This window comes from Parambassis ranga, chromosome 19, assembly GCF_900634625.1.
Source record: "Parambassis ranga chromosome 19, fParRan2.1, whole genome shotgun sequence".
In the NCBI taxonomy this organism is placed as follows: domain Eukaryota; kingdom Metazoa; phylum Chordata; class Actinopteri; family Ambassidae; genus Parambassis; species Parambassis ranga.
The window spans coordinates 8831476-8850129 of record NC_041039.1 but is presented as its reverse complement, the minus strand read 5'-3'; the positions used below and the strand labels follow the sequence as shown (position 1 = coordinate 8850129).

Genomic DNA, 18654 nt, shown 5'->3' with positions numbered 1-18654 from the left:
TTTTTGAGGATGCTTCTACCTCACTGGTTACTTCTCCCTAATTGCTTATTAAAACCCTCTTAAATGAACTTTTTGTGCCAACTTTCCAACACATTAATTAATTGTTGTAGCCAATTAAGTGCCGTTGTGCAAATGAGCCTCATCACAAATGGTCCTATAGGGCTAACCCCTCCTTTCTCTCTCCCTCTCCTTGTCTCTTACTCTTCACTCACTCTACCACCCTCCCCCTAGTCTTCCCAGCTGCCCGAGCACTTCAAGGCACTCTGTGCCAGAGAAGCAGAAACTGTGTCCTGATAATGCTTCACTATTTTCTGGACTGTTTCCAGCCTGAAGGCTCACTGATCTCAAACTTGTATGATAGGTAAAAAGCAAAAGGCTCGGCTGATTCCTTTTGTCTTCCTACATTTGAACAAGAGCACCTTAATAAGACTGCCTTCTAAACGGAGCACCAAACCATATAGAAAATCTGTTCTTTGCATCGTCTGCTTAATTTGTCTGGTGGCTGTGAATTGTCTCGGAGGCATGTATGCATCAAATAGTGTCTCTCTATTCACAGCAGGTAAAAATGTGAGTAGACTGTGAAATAAACAAGGGTAGTCAACTTCAAAGCCCTGAATAAGGTTGCCAAGCTGTTCGCACATCTTCACCCCCCCCCCCCCCCCCCCCCCCCATGCTAAAACTGGAAACATGCAGGGGAAATTACACACTGCAAAAAGGGAAAGGGAGTTCTTCATGTAAACTAGAGCATATATACATGTTCAAGTGCTTATATGTGGCTCTATGTATGGAGGTATATAGCAAAGGTATGGATACAGTTCTATGCAAATATTTTAAGGCCTAAAAGTAAAGTGAGGTTGCAGTTTAAAAACAAAGGAACACATGGTTGTGACATAAATAGTGTATCAATCATCTACAATCAAATCTTCTGTGGATACATGATGTCATCCATCACCTGTTTGACTAATGTTTACATTTAAAAAAAAAGCAAAGTCATGAAAAAGTAACTTGTGAGGATTAAAGCTGTTTCATTTCTATTCTGTCTATTTAATCCCAGACTAACTCAGTGATGTTGAGACCAAGGCTCTGTGGGGGACCCAGCCATCTGTTGCAGGACTCCAGGTTCTTCTTGTTCCTGAAGATAGTTCTTTATGACTCTGTTTGTATGTTTGTTATTGTCATTCTGAAAAAATGATTTTGGGACCAATCAGATTGTACTGCGTCATGGATAAGAACCTAAAAAAGATTTTATACACATCAATATAGGACTATATATGAGGTATAGGGGACTATAGGTGGGTCTCTTGGACCACAATAGGTAAAATCCTATTACATCCTATACAAATACTTAATGTCATAATTAATCTAATTGCAAAATTCATTCATCATATTTTAAATCTAATATGTAGATTCATTTACATTTACTGTTTAAAGTCTTTTCCAAAGCTCTAGCTAGACAGGCAGCACCGTGCTTTTTTCTTTTGAGACACTGTGGCATTCATTCTGTAGTTAAAACATTTCTCCACCATGTTAACAACATGTAGTGAAACATTTTTTAGCACAGGGGCTGAACTTTCTCTCTTTATCGCCCCTCACGCTTGGCTCTGCCCACTCTGCTGCCATTCGGACGTGGCACTGATACACCCACCAGGAGGATTAGGGAAGGTTTAGCAACTGTGCCAGCCTCACTCCCTGTGCCACGCCATCCCTCGACACAGAGGGGGGTCCCGCTTGGCATGGCAAGGTGAACTAGCCTCTGATTGATGGGCATGGTTTCAGCCCGCTACTGTGCTCCCTAAGGCCCGTGCCTCCTTTTCCTTTCTCCTACTGCTGTCTTGGCAGCAGTGCCCACCTCCTCATCCATGCCAGGCAGCCAGCTAAAGCTCCTGGTGGGCACATCAATTACATAGCGGCACCTCCCCTCTTTTCTCATGTCTATCTGTGGGTCTGTCTACTGTCTCAGACGTTGCCAATCTGGTCCCTCTCCATCTCCACTGCTGTCTATAGCTATCTTCTGTGTGTGTGTGTGTTGTTTAATACGCATGTTCACAAATATAGCTTTGCATATGCACAAATGTGCATGTATTCATGCACACACTCCCTGCTCCCTCTCTTAGGCAGGTCATAATGGTTGGTGGGAAAATCCTCCCCAGAGAGCACTCATTGCCACAGGCTCAGCTGTACAATAGGCTCAGGTGTGTGTATGTAGTATGTGTTTGTGTGTGTAAAGCATGGCTGCTCTTGCTGTTTATTCTTTTCTAATCTACTGCTTAATTAGACAGTCCACTGCTTCATGTGACTGCTTTATAAATAGTACGAATTGTAAGAAAAAGAATCATCATTTTAAGACACTGCATTGTTCTGTCTCTGAAGTCGATTAACATGATCATTTCAACCTTCCTTTGGATTTTGGCGGTTAGTTGCTCTTGGCAAATCATGAATCATTTACTTGCAGCGATTGTACGCCATCTGGAGTATTCATCAGGCCACTGTCTTTCATTTAAAGCAGACATGTCATGTAATTTGTGTTTTTGGGTTTGAAGACATAAATGATTATTAAACTGTATTGTATAATCAGGAATGTAATGTAAAAAATCCAAAAGAGAAAACAACATTTTTAAAACCTGTTTTATCTCATTTGGAAATGATATCTCATTTTAAACAGCATTATAGCTCTGCAAATACAGTAAATCTATTCTTATAAAAGTGTAAATGTTAAACTCACTAGCAGGAAAGACAGTTTGTCTTATCTGTTTGTAGCTTTGTATGATGCTGATTGAGTATGGTCGAGTACGGAAGCCCGGGTGGGCAAGTTGGAAACCCGAAGCTGGAACCTCGAAGCGGGGAAGTCGAAACACGGAACGGGGGACAATGGCAGCGGGGCCTGGTGTTTCTATGCAGAGCGGCAGCCCTGCGACGGAGCTTTCCCTTTCGGTGCAACAAGGAGCAAATCAGACTCATGCAGATCGGGTCAAAACCGAAGAGGTGACAGGTAAGAACCCAAGCGGTGCTGTATTTTTGCTTAATTTAGCGATTTCCTGTTAGAACAGTCAGCTGGCTAGCCTAACCAGTCAAGTAGGGCTAACTGAGGCTAACAGCTAAGTTAGCCAATAGTGTAAGAAAAATGACTGTTTATAATCAGTTTTTTTTTTAATATTTGTTATTTATTTGGAAACCATAGTAACGGGGCAACGTTCACTCATGATTGAAAAGTTGATTGAATATGACACTGTTGTTTTTAGCATGGCAGTAGCTGTGTTAGCAATCTCTCTACAGTGAGCAAGTGGCTAGCGTTAGCATCTCGCTAACACTAAGTTTGTACAAACACCAGCACTAAATGTCTCTAAGAGTCACTTTTGGCAGCACACGTGCGTCTTATTGGTCAGAGATTTTTAACAAAGTGTACTATCCACCATCGACCGTGTAACGAGCCGTGGCTCTCCTGTACCTCGCTCTGACAGATTATGATAACACTAGCCTTTCTTGACACTTTCTGACCCTTTTAGCTCAGTCTGGCAGTCCTATTCGTTGCTTTTACCTGTTTCTCGAGGTGTCACGTGACTTGATTTGCTTATTGAACGCTATGGTGCAGTTTTGTTGTTTTTCCTCCTACCAAACAAATGTATGTCAAGATTATGGTATATGAGTCACAATTCTTTTACAATTTGATTACTTAGCCTGTAGAGCAGATATCAGCCCTTATCTCTCTGATCTTCCTGCCTGCATGCACACAACATTCCTGCTCGATAAATAAATGACATTAATAAAAATATATTTTCTTGTTGTAGCATTGGGGATTGTAGTTTGATTGATATTTGTTGAAAACCAAAGTGAAACAGACAACTGCACGATGCTCTGCACTTCTGCCTTATATTAAGTGATAAATAAATCCAGACATGATAAGGAGATTGAATCAGTTGGAATTCCAGTGACACTCTTTATATTTAACTCATAAGGCAATGCTACATGTATAAATTAAATCTTTTGTGTAATTGTGTATTGTATCTTTTTTCAGAAGCAGAGAAGCAGAGTCGCATGGCTGCTCTGCTAGAGAGGCTCCATGCCAAACATAATGCCTCAAGACCATGGCAGGAGACATACAAAGTTGTGCGTCAGGCCATGGTGAGACGACACTTCCTGCTATCATAAATAATTCCATTACCACATTAAATCTGTGAGAGCTTTAAATGTTTGAAATGTCTTAAATGTCTGAACTTTTTGTTTAGATAACAGGTATGTAGCAGGTATGGCATGTATGCAGTTGTATTACTGTTTGTTTAGCCCTTGTGGATGAACATCAGCCATGCCTGTAACTTTATTATGACAGTAAGAGGCTCCACCGAGTGGTGCAGCTGGATATTACAGCATATCAACATAGGAAACCATTTAAGTTTCTTGGAAGTCATGATGTGATTCCATGCCAGCGATAGTAAAAGTATTTATTTTTTTTAAGAAGGCTTTGAAAAGATAAGCACATTCAGAATGTCCACGCTGACCCACAACACCAACCACCTTGTTTGATACAAACCTAGAGCCATTAATCATGCAGATGCACAATGGAGTCTTTTTAAATGTTGGATATATGCTGACTCAGCTAGTACAACAAACTTGTTGATAAAGCATAATTTCTGAACTGCTCTTATATTTTCTCTTTTTTTTTGCATTATTTTTCCTCATATGTCTCAGGAGAAACGTGGTGTGATGAATGCAGCGGGTCATCAGCTCCTGCTTAACAGCCTGGAGACCCTGCAGAGAGCGTTAAAAGGTGAGGCTGTCAGCTGAAAGTACAGAAACACAAGAGAAGGAGGGTAACCTTCTGGTTAGAAAATACAATATTAGATCAGAAGCACTCAGTGCTATTTACACTGAAGATATTGTAAAACAATTTTCTTTTCTCTTGTTTTCTCTTTCAGTCTCATCTCTGCCCTCCATGACAGACCGTCTAGAATCTATTGCTCGGCAAAACATGTAAGCATTCTGCTATATGTATATGTGTTCTCAATCTGTGTTTCCAGCTGTAAACCAATTAATACTATGTAGGAAATACCCCCAGTTACCAGTTATTATTATTATTACTACCAACTTTAACTGAAGTGGAAACATCAAACTGGAATATTTAAGTGTGTTTTCTCTGTATGTTTGTCTCTTTTGTGCAGGTTGGGGTCTCATCTCAGTCCATCTGGGACAGAGTGCTACATCACATCGGACATGTTTTATGTTGAGGTGCAGCTAGACACCATTGGCCAGCTAGTTGATGTCAAGGTGGCTCATCAAGGAGAAAATCCTACGGTTGGTAAAACTTCTCTTAAGGTCATTGTCATTTACACACCTCGATAAGGATATATAATATTTTGTTATTGATTTCTTGGTGACAGAGTTGTCCTGAGCTGATTCAGCATCTTAGGTGAGTAAAAAACCATGTATTTCTTTCCCACATCAGAAACAATATGTATTTTAAAGCAGGGATCACAAACATACTTGTGTTTGTTTAGTAGATGCTTGTTTATTTTTTTCCCTTCAACTTATCAGGGAAAAGAACTTTGAAGAGTTTTCGAAACATCTCAAGGGACTGTTTGATTTATACAAGCTTCCTGGGGACAAGTGAGTAAACCTGATTTTAAGGTTGTCTGCTAGAAGCTAGTCTAATAATAATGGTGTATTATCATGTCTTTATGAAAAATGTTACTCTGACTCTAAATCATCTTATCATTTTTGTGTTCCAGTAAGCTGAAAACCAAGATGTATATAGCGCTGCAGTCCTTAGAGCTTGATCTTACCAAGATGATGCACATGTTTAGGTAAGTTCAGAAAAAAACCTGCTGTTAAATCATTGTTTTAAAACAATGTTTTCCATAAAGCATGATTTGATTCTCTCTTTTTTTATTTCTAGGTTAGCAACCAATGCTAATACATTGGAAACTATTCTTCATGGGAGTGTAGGGTTGCTGACAGCCAGGAGTGGTGGCCACCTTGTTTCTCTTCAGTGTTATGTGTCCCCTTATGACATATTTGAGGAGGGAACAGGCACACAGCTCAACTTAACAGACAACAATGGCAAGTATATACAAGATATTAAGGACAAGAGATGCAAGCAAGAATAACGTACCAGCCACAAGACATATAATTTGCTGATGAATTGGGATTACACTGGTTATGGCTTATCTGTATGAAATTGTTGCAGTGCCACGTTCCCTGGGTGTGAGTGTCTCTGTGACAATAGAGGGAACCTCTGCTGTCTACAAGCTCCCCATAGCTCCACTCATCACAGGATCCCACCCAGTTGACAACAAGGGGTAAGACAGTGTACCTCATAGTATAGTAAAAATCTTACAATAAGCAACCTGCAAATCTGTACTAATTGCACTGTTTACTGCATAATCGTCTAGAGGTTATTTTAGCATTTTGCAGAACGAGTAGAAAACAGCTGATTAAAGTGTTTTTTGCCTTTTTTTTAGGACACCTTCCTTTTCCACTGTGACCAACTCCAATTGTGTGGACCTGCCAGCTTGTTTTTTCCTCAAGATGAACCGCCCTATGCCTTTTTCACTCTCCTTTATTCAGAGGATGGGCAATGCTACTTGTGAGTTTACTTCACACATATTTTATTGGTAGTAAATGTGTACTTAAATGATGATTTTTTTTTTTCGTTTGATTATTTGGACATTGTCCTCTCTATCCATTTTTATAGCTGTCCCAGTGTTTGAGACCCCACCAAGCCTCTCGCCTCTCTACCAGTTAATTGTCCAGAGTCAGCTACAACTCCAGGAGGAGGGCAGCGCCCCACCACCACCGTCCCACATGCACTTCTATTCTGTGAGTAGACACACACACACACACAATAGTCCTTGCCTGTGACTCAATTTATTCAAATCTCATTTTCTTGTCATTCTACATAGAACATAGTGATTTCACAAAAAACTGACAGTCCACTAAAGTCAGTGTGTAAAATAACACTTACTGTCACTCACAGGTGTTACCAGATCAGCAGCACTGTTACTTCCTGAACGGTGACGCCCCAGTGCAAGATGGACATTCTCTTCAAGGGACACTGGTGTCCAAGATCCCCTTCCGCCACCCAGCACAAGTGCCACTCCTGTTGGATATCATTCGGCACCAGGCAGCCTATAACACTTTGATTGGCAGTTGTGTGAAGCGAACCTCCATCAAAGAAGGTAATTTAAGTGATTAACAATGTGTACAGTTTTCTGTATCTGTCTGATGAATTAAATTGATTTTACCAAATGTGGCTGTTGTTGTTTCAGACAGTGCAGGCCTGCTGCAGTTTGAGGTTTGTCCTCTTACTGACTCAAGTTTCAGTGTCTCTTTCCAGCATCCAGTCAATGAGTCATTAGTGTGTGGTGAGTAACCTGATATTCCAAAAGTGTTGTCAGTAAAACATTAGTTATTTTTCAGTTCTTGTATTGATCATTGTTTACAACATCAACACATGCCATTATTCAAAGGAAAGTTAGATTGATTGGCTTGCCCTGGCTTGCTCTGTCCTGCCTGACCTTTTCCCTTTAGTGGTGATGGAGGTGATTGACTCCAGACAAGTATCCTGTAAGCTATACAAAGGCCAGTCAGATGCTCTAATCTGCACTGATGAATTCATCACTAAAGTTGTCCAGAGGTAAGTTTTTTCCTAACGCCTCCTGATTACATAAATGTAGACAATTACAATTGTTTCTCCACTTCTTAGATGCATGTCCATCCCTGTAACAATGCGGGCCATCCGGAGGAAGGCTGAGACCATCCAGGCAGACACTCCAGCTCTGTCCCTGATTGCACAGACAGTGGCGACTATGGTGAAAGATAATCTGCAAGCCTCTGGTAGTCCACCCTATAATATGACAGGCGATGGGGCGAATCCTATGGGGCTGCCTGGCCTCACAGGGGGCAACACACCTACTGGGGGAGGACCCCCTGGTGGACCTAATCTTGCAGGACCAATCACAGCTCTGTTTGGAATTTCCAGAGCTGAAAGGCAAGCCCAAGGAGGAGAGTGCCTCACTCCAGGTGGGGTGGCTGGCCAGCAACAGTTGCAGCAACAACAGCAAGGTCAAGGCCATTCAGATGACTATAGCAAAGTCACCCAGAATCCAATACTGACAAGCTTATTGCAGATAACTGGAAGTGTAGGTTCTAGTCCTAGCTCCCAGAATCCACCACAACCCCACCAAACTCCACCTCCAACATCCTCCCCTGCCAGCAACACCAAGAATCATCCCATGTTGATGAATTTGTTGAAGGATAATCCAACACAAGATTTTGCTTCACTGTATGGTTCCAGTCCACTGGAGAGACAGAACTCTTCATCTGGCTCACCACGGACAGACGGAATGGGTGGGACCTGCCCTGGAGGGAGCACAAAAGGAAAAAAGAAGCGCCCGCGGGGGAATGAAAAGGGCGGTGTGATGCCTGGGACACCAGCAGCTGGCGGAGGTAGTGGCCTTGGCATGAAATCACAACAGGCATCCTCCATGCCACCACACCACCAACACCATCCAGTCAGCCATGAGGATGATTTCCACCAAGAACTCCTTTCTATGGATGTGGATGCATCACAGAATTCCATCTTTGATGTTAACCTCACTGGTGATGGCCTGGACACACCCCATAGCATCACTCCAGCACCTAGCCAATGTGGAACACCACCCTCAGGCCCCAGCATGCCTTATTCACAATCTCATGTGCAGTCTCAGCAACAGCAGCAACCAGGTACCGTACCACCTCGGATGGTCCGCCTCTCTAGCTCTGATAGCATTGGACCTGATATCACAGAAATCTTGTCAGAGTTGCCTGAGCAAACTGGCAAAAACAGCGGTGGAAGCCATGGGCAGCATCCCATGGGCAGTGGTGGGGAGGATGGAGGCCCTCTAGGTACCCCTATCCGTGACTCTTCCAGCTCCGGTCAGGGTAGTGCAGTGTTTGACTCTGCAGATATTTTTAATACCAATAGCAATGAAAATCCTTTTACAGATGCTGCTGATCTGATTGCTGAGGCAACTGCAACTGCCACCACACCCACCAGTGACTCTTCTTCCACTAATTTTTTTCCTGATGCTGCTGACTTCAACCCTGACCTCCTGACCTCAGGTCATGGTTTCCCCCAAAGTTACTTTGATGACAGTTCTCCAAGTGCTGATGGAGACATGGACCTGGTCAAGGGTTTTGGAGGAAGCAGCCAGCAGAATACACCATCAGGGACCCCTCAGAATCCCACTCCACATGGACAGAGCACTCCAGAGCCCTCACTGAAAGACCCTTTTGATATGGGGATAGTTTTTGGTGGTAGCAGTGGTGGTGGTAAGCCTCTTCTGCAAGCTCCCGATTTAGGAGACACACATGGTGGAGGTTCTCAGAGCCCCCTTATGATTGGTCTTGGAGCAGCATGTGGTGATTTTAAAAGTGCAGAACCCAAAGTTAAACAACCAAGTCTCATGCGGCCAAAGGATGAGAATGGGGGCAGTAGCGGAAACAGCTCTGGAATTGGAATGGGTAGCAGCTCATCAGAGGGGAAACAGGTCAAACGTAGCAGGACCCCATCCAGTGAGGGAAAGTCTAAAGACAAGCCTCCTAAACGCAAAAAGATGGACCCTGATGGAAAGTCCCCCTCTCATAGCTCAGGAGGGCGACCTTACACACCTCCTAGTGGTGGCTCAGGATCAGGGGGAAGTATTAGTGGAGGAGGGTCCAAGTCTCCCGGCAGTTCAGGGCGCTCTCAAACTCCCCCAGGAGGTGCCACACCCCCAATCCCTAAAATCACTATTCAGATCCAAAAAGGGACTATTACTGGGGGCAAGACTTCATCCCATAGTGGATACACTTCCAGCAGCTCAGCCTCAAGCAGCACAGGGGGAACAGGGGGGGCCAGTAGCAGCAAAAGTCATCATTCACACTCCTCTTCTTCAGGAAAGATCAAGTCCAAGGAAGGCTCCATGACACAAGGCAGCAGCTCCAAGCCTGGCAGTGCAGTAGGTGGAAGTGGCCCATCCCAGTCTAAAGGTTCCTCCCAAGGAATGGGTGTTGGAAAACCAGGATCTTCTCCAATTACCAAACATGGAATGTCAGGGCCTGGAGGTACTGGAGGTGGAATTGGAAGTGGTAATAAAAATAAGCCTCAAGGTGGCAAGCCTTCTGGATCACTTATGAATCCCAGCATAAAGCCCAATATCTCCCCTTCCCATTCTCGCTCCAGTAGCTCTGGTGACAAGTTGTCTTCTCCTATGAAAATGCAGCAGTCCCAGGTTCCAGGAACCCCCCCTTCTTCCAAGGCTAAATCTCCAATAGGCTCAGGAAGTGGCAGCTCTGGAGGGTCCAAGTCTTCTGGTGGAGGTATGAGCTCTCAGAAACCAATTAGCGGGAGCTCTTCCTCTGGGTCCACATCTTCATCGTCTTCCAGCTCCTCCTCATCCTCTGGTTCCATGAACTTCCAGGGAGCCTCCCAGTCTCAATACAGCAGCAGTGGAGCTGGAAGTGGTAGTGGAGGAGGGGCTGGAGGAGGAAGTGGGAGTGGAGGAAGTGGTGGAGGTGGAGGAGGTGGTGGAAGTGGGGGTGGAGGTGGTAGTGGCGGAGTGGCGGGTCAGAACAATGCAAATAACCCCAATGCCAAAGGCAAGTCTCCAAGTCGCAACAAGAAACCTTCCCTAACGGCAGTTATTGACAAACTGAAGAGTGTAGGTGGCGGAGGGGTCGGGGAGGATGGGTGTGAGGTAGGGCCACCAGGAGGAGGACCTGGTCCAACATCTGCTCCCAGTGGTGGTCCTGGGAATGTTCCCAGTGGAACGCCAAACATCGGCCCTTCTAAGCATGCCTCATCTTCTCAAAGTGGGGAGTATAAACGGGAAAAATCTGATAAGGAGGCTAAAGCAAAAGTGTCTGTTTCAGGTGGGAACAGTGGAGATAAAAAGCTGATGGACCCTAAACCAGGTGGGATGGGAGGGACCACTCTGGCTAAAATAATTATTAGCAAACCTGATGGTGGTTCACCAAGCATCAAGGCTAAAGTCACCCTTCAGAAATCGGGAGAGGGATCTGCTGATATTATGCGTCCCCAGTTATCTAGCCTCAAAGCTTCCCCTCTCTTTAGTGGCTCGACTCCCAAACATGACCGCTCCTCCCCCAGTCACAGTCGCTCACCCGGATACACCCCACTTAACCACGACAGCGAGAGCGAGTCTGGCAGCAGCTCGGTGGCCGAGAAGTCCCACCAAAACAGCCCCAGCTCAGACGACGACCAGTCTATGCGCCCCCTACCCCCTCAGGACTACATGAGCTCTATCTCTCTCAGCTCAGGTGAGAAACACAAAAAACACAAGAAGGAGAAGAAGAAGCAGAAAGAGAGAGAACGTGACAGAGATAGAGACAGAGATAGGGACAGGGATAAAGAAAAGAAGAAGTCATCTATGTCTATGGGCCCATCCTCGCATCCAATAAAAACAGACAGTTGGTCACGATCACCAATTTCAGCCTCAGAATCATCACTGTCCATGCTGAGTTCAGATCGCCCATCCCGGCCAAGTCCATTGTATATGAGAAATGAAGACGATGATCTTATGGACTCTGCACTCACTGGCAACCTTTAATTGGTTTTAGAAAGTTCCCTGTGTTTTATTCTTTTGTTGTCACATTTTTAACACATGCCTTTTAACATACAAAGAAAACATCTATTTATTTAAAACAAGCCAACAAACTGGTCAGTAGAATTATGTGGCTGTCTGAGTGATCATTTACCTGTTAAAGTTGTATTTTAATATCAGATTTTTCTTTATGAATATTAATGTATGATGTCGGGGGATTGGGATGTCAGTTTTACATGAAAGTGGATGCTACACATCCAAAGCCACCTCAGAATACCAGATTCCATTAAGCTGGATTTGTGGAGTGGCTTTAAACAGTATATTTTCTGAGGAGTGGACATTATTTTTACTTTGTCCTGTAATAATGTTTTCACCGTCAGTAAATCATCATCATCGTCATTTTTTTATGCTCTCTTCACACCTGTAAAATATCTGCAGTGTGTAAATGGGATTTAAAAAAAAATTGTGTATGCTGTCAAAATAAGTATGGCTGTTTAAAAAGTATTATAATGCAAAAGAGTACAGTATTCAGTTGCCTTGTTTTTTCTGGGAATTTTTAGACTTTGATATAAAACTGTTCATGTGTAAATTAGTGTAGGTAAAGAAGATTGACAGATATTAAGGAAGGAGACATGCTAATAATTTTTTTAACTGTAGATTTTGTTTTTTGGAAGCTTGAAATAAACAATTTCACTTCTGAAAAAAATGTATTTTCATCTGTACCTATGTCTTTAATTATTAATTAAATGACTGAGTTTACTTCCTGGTCTGTAAAGTGCATTAAGTGTAAGTCTCCACTAGGTGGCAGCCATGGATGAGGCCACTCAATCACTGTTGGTAAAACTACGTGTTTTCATTCCCAAAGGTGATACTTGGAGGTTAAGTGGATTTTCACAGCTTTATTCACAGATATTACTGGAAATGTTTTGTGAAACTGTGATGCGACTAGAGGGACACAAAACAAAAGATATACACAAACAAATGAACTGAAGGAAGTCAGCACACTCATTCATTTTAACAAACCCACTAAATTGTATGTGCCAAATACTTTAAAATTGTCAATCTGCTTGTGAAACAAATAAAGAATATAAAGGGTTTTGGGTTTGCTAAAACAACATTTTGTGACATTAGTTTGTCAGCTACTTAAATGAGTACACAGTAACACACAATTTGCATAATTCTATTTACACCTGACATTAGATGGATTATAAACAAGAAAATAAGCATATATGAGAGGGAAAAACTGTCAACATGAGCACAATGAAGCTTAGAAATAGAAATAAAATACCACCACACAGAAAGTCCTGCAAAATCATGGCATATTCTCCTGCATAGGCAGAAAAAATAAAGATATTCTAACCTTTGTCTCCCCTTGTCTCCCAAGTCAAAACATATGAAACCAAACATGCTTCCTAGGCTCCCAGTCAGCTGATCTTCTGACCCATCACCTCACGTTTCCCTGGCTTTGCTGACAGGACTGTTTTTTCCCTCTCCACCAGCCCCAGTGTTTCTGCTTAGCTGACACAAATATATAGACTACTGTTATGGTTTTTTGAAGGGGTGGGGGGGGGGGTCTTATTATGTAGGCAGTTGTTATGAAGAACCGTGGTGTTCAGCTCAAATGGCACAGGAGTGTCATCAAGCATGTGCACTTTAATGGGCAGCAGCTTGCTAAGGGCAGCTGCTGAGTAGCTGGTGGGCTTCCCATTTCTCTCAGTGTCCCCAAGGCCCCAGCTGAAGGGCCCCCAAGGGAGGTCATCTAACCCCTTGTACTGTATGTGTACTAACTAAAGATGGATGCAGAAAAGTGTCATATTCAGCTAAATAGAAGCACCGCAGGAGGTTGCTTGAATGTCATCACTGTCATTGCAGTTTTATCTGTCCTTGTATAAATAAGAATTCATCAATTCAAAAGTCATCTTTTTCAAACTGCTGATCTGCTCTTTGCTACCACACAGCTAATTTCTGACCCTGCCACTCAAACTCTCTGCCTGGCTTTTACACTCAGTCTTTCTGCTTGGGGAGTATATCCACATTATACCTTTTTTTCCCCTCTCATCATCCTTTCATCCTGTGCACACTCTTTCATCATTTCTCAAACACAAGCTGGAGGCTGACTGCAGGTCTCTGTGATGTTACTGAGCAGTTTCTGATCCGACATAAATATTGCCCTGTTAATAATTTCCTTTATCCAGCGTGGGTAATGACTTTCCTGCATGTGCTGTAGACAAAACTCATTAAAATTTGGACATTTTCAAATTTCATAACAGGGCACTCTGCATGCTGAAATTCATTTTTCACTGTAAATATTCCTTTCATCGTGCACTATGATATTTTTAGTGAATTACCCTGACTAATGTCGGGGTCCTTCTGCAACTTTACCTAAAAGTAACAGACGTGGTGAGAGCAGGATTTTCATGCTGAGCGTGAGCTCCTGCCTGATCCCTACCTTAATTATGCAAAAACCAAACCTGTTTTTTGTCCCAGGCTCTCTCTATGTAAAATTAGAGATCTATGGGGATTGACTCACTTTCGGAGACAGACCCTAGAGGCTGTGGTTGGAAGTGCAGTTTTTGATACTTTTGTGTAGGTCTCAGTGCTGGAGGTTGTTGCTTGGTCTCAACACGATGAATGGACTTCATAATGGCGGTTACTTCTTCATTTATATCATTTCAAACAGTTTGAGAACTAAAATATTACAAATACATAAAAGTTGCTCCTTTAAAAGCAGCAGCCAGTCAACTTTACGCATCGGCAAAAAAATATGCCAAAATACATGTGCAGCTGATTCTCTGTGCTCCTGTCTGCTCAGATTCAATTTCACCCCTAATTCCAGCATCCCTCTGTTCCACATAATGTGATTGTGTGACTCACACTCTTCACCTCTATTTAAACTAGATCCTGGACTGTCTTCATCTCCATTAGCAGCTTCAGTTCTGCCCCACAGGTTTGTTTTGAGCTCATTTTTCTATCATACAAGCTGCAGCCATGCTCATCCATCTCATACTCTTATATGTGTTCACTTTTCCGGTCATTAGGTTGTGTATTGTGGTGTGTAGATTTATTACATTTGAGGTATGTGAGCCACAAAAGATGCAGACAGCGATGTGAGTTCAGCAAATTGCCATTTCCCCTCCAACACATAAGGAAAGGCTGCAGCTCATGACGGCTGATGAGCTGTATAGCATGGAAATAACCTCCCTGCTCATCCTGCAGATAAGCAAGCAAGAGAGGGGCAGTCATTTGCCAGTTAGTTAAGCTTTATAGCTGCACACAGTCAGCTTTTGGAGGAGAGGGCTAGAGAAGGGGGGTGAGAGGATGAGGAAGTAAGAATAAAGGCAAAGGAAGATGGGGGGAGATTTATTTTAAATCTAAAGTGTAGATTTATTTTCAGCCTGAGAGTGCTGCATCCTTAACTAAGCATATTATTATAGCACTAAAGCCACAGACAAACTACAGCTTACAGTCTATGGTGTACAGCAGCAGCCTTGGAGGTTGATGTGTCAGTTTTTCTTACAAATTATGAATTTCACTGGTGCCAATTATTTGTATATTAGTTTTGCGCGGACATGTATATTTTAGTGTTATTGAATAATTATTGTTCTGACAGAAAATCAGCACAGCTGAGTGCACTGAAACTAAAATTTAATTTATATTTTTTTATTAAGTTCCAGCAACTGAACCATGAAAATTGTGGATTAATTTGCTGATTTTATTCCTCTAAGGAAAAGAAGTGCTTTTGTGAGTTTGTCAGCAGTTTGCACTTATGTTATAACTGTATTAACATCATAAATTAGAAGAAAAAAACCAGACTAAGAGCAGAATTATGCTGTTCACTCATGACCTCACATGCTTGGTGGGAACATTTTCTGGTCGCAGGTCTTTTTAAAATGCTGCGCTGAGGAAAGTTTCCCTCCCAGTATTGAGCTTTAAGAGTTATGCTGAGGCAAACTGAAGTGGCTGTATTGTTTGTGAAACATCAGCGAAACTGAAGGAAGTGAGTCCATATAAATGGTGTCTTAGCATTTTACACTAGTTCATCGTTATTGAGTTGTTGTTGTTGTGAGTTGTAGTCTTAACATGTACTGATATGAATGCTCAGATACATAGCTTAGTACACAGTTAAATATTATCTCATGTATGCAGAGCAGTGGGTTTTTAGCACCATGGATAGTTATATATATTGTTTTTCAATCATGACCCCCCCACCCAGGAGTAATTTGTCTGTCCCTGACACACAGTGTGCCCTTAAAGCCAGAGGGAAATCAGCAGAACATTGTTTGACCTCTTCAGGGTCACGTCCCAGAGCAGGCCTTAACTTACAGTTACGTCATGTCCAAATTATTATAGCAGGTCATGTCAAGTAAAAAGATATACTGCATACTCCCTCAGCTGTGGAAATTAAGTGTTTCTGTCCACTACACACAAACACACAAAGTGGACAGGCTGGAATCTGTGTTAAAGCAGGTCACTTGGTCTCCACTTGTTTCTCCAGTCAGCTGCAGTAATTCTGCACAATAATATGTCTGTAGGGCTATCTGTGGCATCCATTAAAAAGAAATGGGAGGCCATTGTCCACATAATCCCTGCGGGGCTGAGGTGTGAGTCAGCAAATGGCACTGCCAACAACTTTTGGCATGTCACACACAAACCCCCCACTATCGTACTGGCCAGCTGCCTGTCCGGTCTGCCGATCTCCTCTTTTTGCCATGTCTCCTTCTTCTCAGAGTGCTGGTAATCAATCTTTTTCAAGTCGATATCTTTACTGAAACACATATAGTCTATATTATATTACTCATAATCTGCTGTAAACTTTGCGCAATATCTAGCAATCCAAAAATGAATTAATGATACATACATGTGGATTTAGCAATAGTTTAGAATACTTTCTGCAAGTCTAACATGCAGAAAGGTTGTCACCTGTCATTTTAGGCATCAAATACAATAAGACTTTTTCTGCCAACTGAAGCGTGTTAAATTTATTTTCAGATCATCTTTTTATATCGTGTTCTTTTATATTTGTCTCTGTTTATATAGTACTTTATTGTACCATAAAACTTGCCTGTTAAAAATAGATTTTTGGGTTCCTTTTTCCAATGGTTTACAACCACTATTATACAATATAGAGAAATAAGTTATGTCCTAGAAACCTGCCAAAGGTCAGAGCATGTGCTATGGACTTAACAGTAAATTATCTTGTGTGCAGCTTCAGTATACATTGTTATGTATTGGGCTGAAATATTAAAAAAATCATCAATCAATGTGATCTGTGACAGCCTCTCTTGTGCCAAAAGGGCCAGTGGTGCCAGACTGGACTGACAAAAGGAGCCCAGTCAGAGCCTGTTCCTGTGAAAAATTGACTTTGCAGTAGCATTCCAAGAGCCTCTGCATTGGCACAGAAGCCAAAGAACAGGGGTAGGTTTTAGGAGCATATTCCAAAAACTGCAGTTTCAAGAATATAGACCACCAGAAGAGTAGACTTTGTATGGATCCTATATAAATTACTGTGCCTGGTATCTTGTCCTCATTTGCCAGCTATTATCCATACCCACTCATGTTTTCAATCACATACGCACAAACAGTGAAGCAGCTGTTGACATATAACAAGAGCAATATGTGAGACCACCCTGCGAAAAAAGAGACAGTGACTGAGAGTGGGTGTAATTGTGATCCATGAGTTTGTTCAGTATGAATACATGACATTTTGCCATTGGTGTTGCAAAAACATGCACAGTTTACTCCTGTAAATGCATTAACCTCAGAATCATTCTCACAAGGATGTAATTTCACCACATAACAATGATGAACCATATTTTCAGTCACACACTTTGTTAGACAACAACACTTGGCACGTAACCGCCTCTGAAGCTAAATATAGCACTCACATTGGTTTATAGCAAAATGTTTTGACTCAGATAATTCTGTTGTTTTACAAAAGAGAAAATGATATTTTCCTCTAACTTGTCACTGCACTACAAGTCAGAGGAAAAGTGCCACACGCACTCTTTGGTTAACTAAATTACTCTCGTCTTTCACTGACTGCACACTGGGCATGTAATGATCCATGCTGTTTCGTGTGTGGGTCAGCACATAATATGTTTTCTTACTGTAATCAGGTCAGAATCATTTTCATGTAATCATGTTATGGCCAGACAATTTCATTTCTTGTTGTTAAGTCTTAATCATTTTATTTTCTTGAAATCAGATTAAAGTCTGGGCTGCGTTGGCTCCACCTGTCACTGTGTCGCACTGTTTCCTTCACATAAAAGAATTTATCCCACAGTCAGATAGCTAATTAGTTGATGTTGTTCTAATGTTCACAGCAGCCTTGCGGTTTTGTGTCTGCATATGTATTATATAACATTATGTTTGTATTAATGTCTGGCATCCTTTTCTCTTTCTATGAAGGAAAAAAACATTCCCTTTTCCACACTTTACAACAATTTAACAAGCAATTTTAAAAGTGCAGTTTTCAACATATGTTAGTTTAAAGAGGTTTTCAAAGATTCTCAGTGATTTTTTTATGATGTCCATATAATGCAAAGATATCTACAGAAACTTGGATGCTAACCGGCTAGTCTCAAATCCTGCAATACCATGTTGTACCACCTGATGGGATCACGAGTCTATGCATTTAGTCTACACTCAGTCCAATTTGAGAGGAAGAGGAAGACATTTTTATTTTACACAATGTAATGTATTAATTCCTTGCTGGGATTAATCATTAACATGACATTAAGTGATGCCTTCCTGGTGGGTTGTTGGTGGATTTCTACACTGTCTCTGTGTTATTGTGGCACAATCACGTCAGTAAATAATATCAGACAAGATCCAGATTTTGATATCTTTGTGTTTGTTTGATTGATTACTCACTTGGCTCCATCTTTTCTCTTATGTTCCTTCTTTATCCTCTTTCCTCACTTTTTTTTCACACCCTGAATGCCTCACATGCACTTCTTTGTCTGACAGGTCACACTTTTAAAAACATGTTTTAAACTCGCAGCTAACCTGACAAAAAAAAAAAGCGTTATCGTCAGCTGTACAGACGGGACCCAGTTTTCACATTGTCATTAGAAAT

General features: G+C 42.0%; 1 protein-coding gene across 2 annotated transcripts; it reads left to right on the top strand.

Moving 5' to 3' along the window:
- The first annotated feature begins 2858 nt into the window (after nucleotides 1–2858).
- Nucleotides 2859–12286, top strand: med1 (mediator complex subunit 1). 2 transcript variants are annotated; one of them, XM_028431326.1, is made up of 16 exons: nucleotides 2859–2989; nucleotides 4013–4119; nucleotides 4684–4762; nucleotides 4911–4965; nucleotides 5154–5286; nucleotides 5373–5401; nucleotides 5527–5598; nucleotides 5721–5795; nucleotides 5888–6051; nucleotides 6179–6290; nucleotides 6453–6577; nucleotides 6686–6810; nucleotides 6968–7169; nucleotides 7260–7355; nucleotides 7522–7627; nucleotides 7697–12286. In XM_028431326.1, the coding sequence occupies exons 1-16, from the start codon at nucleotides 2869–2871 to the stop codon at nucleotides 11580–11582; spliced, it is 5487 nt and encodes a 1828-aa protein (XP_028287127.1). In that variant the 5' UTR covers nucleotides 2859–2868; the 3' UTR covers nucleotides 11583–12286. The 2 variants fall into 2 exon arrangements, with proteins under 2 accessions (XP_028287127.1, XP_028287128.1); XM_028431327.1 differs by having other exon boundaries at nucleotides 2860–2989; nucleotides 4016–4119.
- Nucleotides 12287–18654: the final 6368 nt, after the last annotated feature.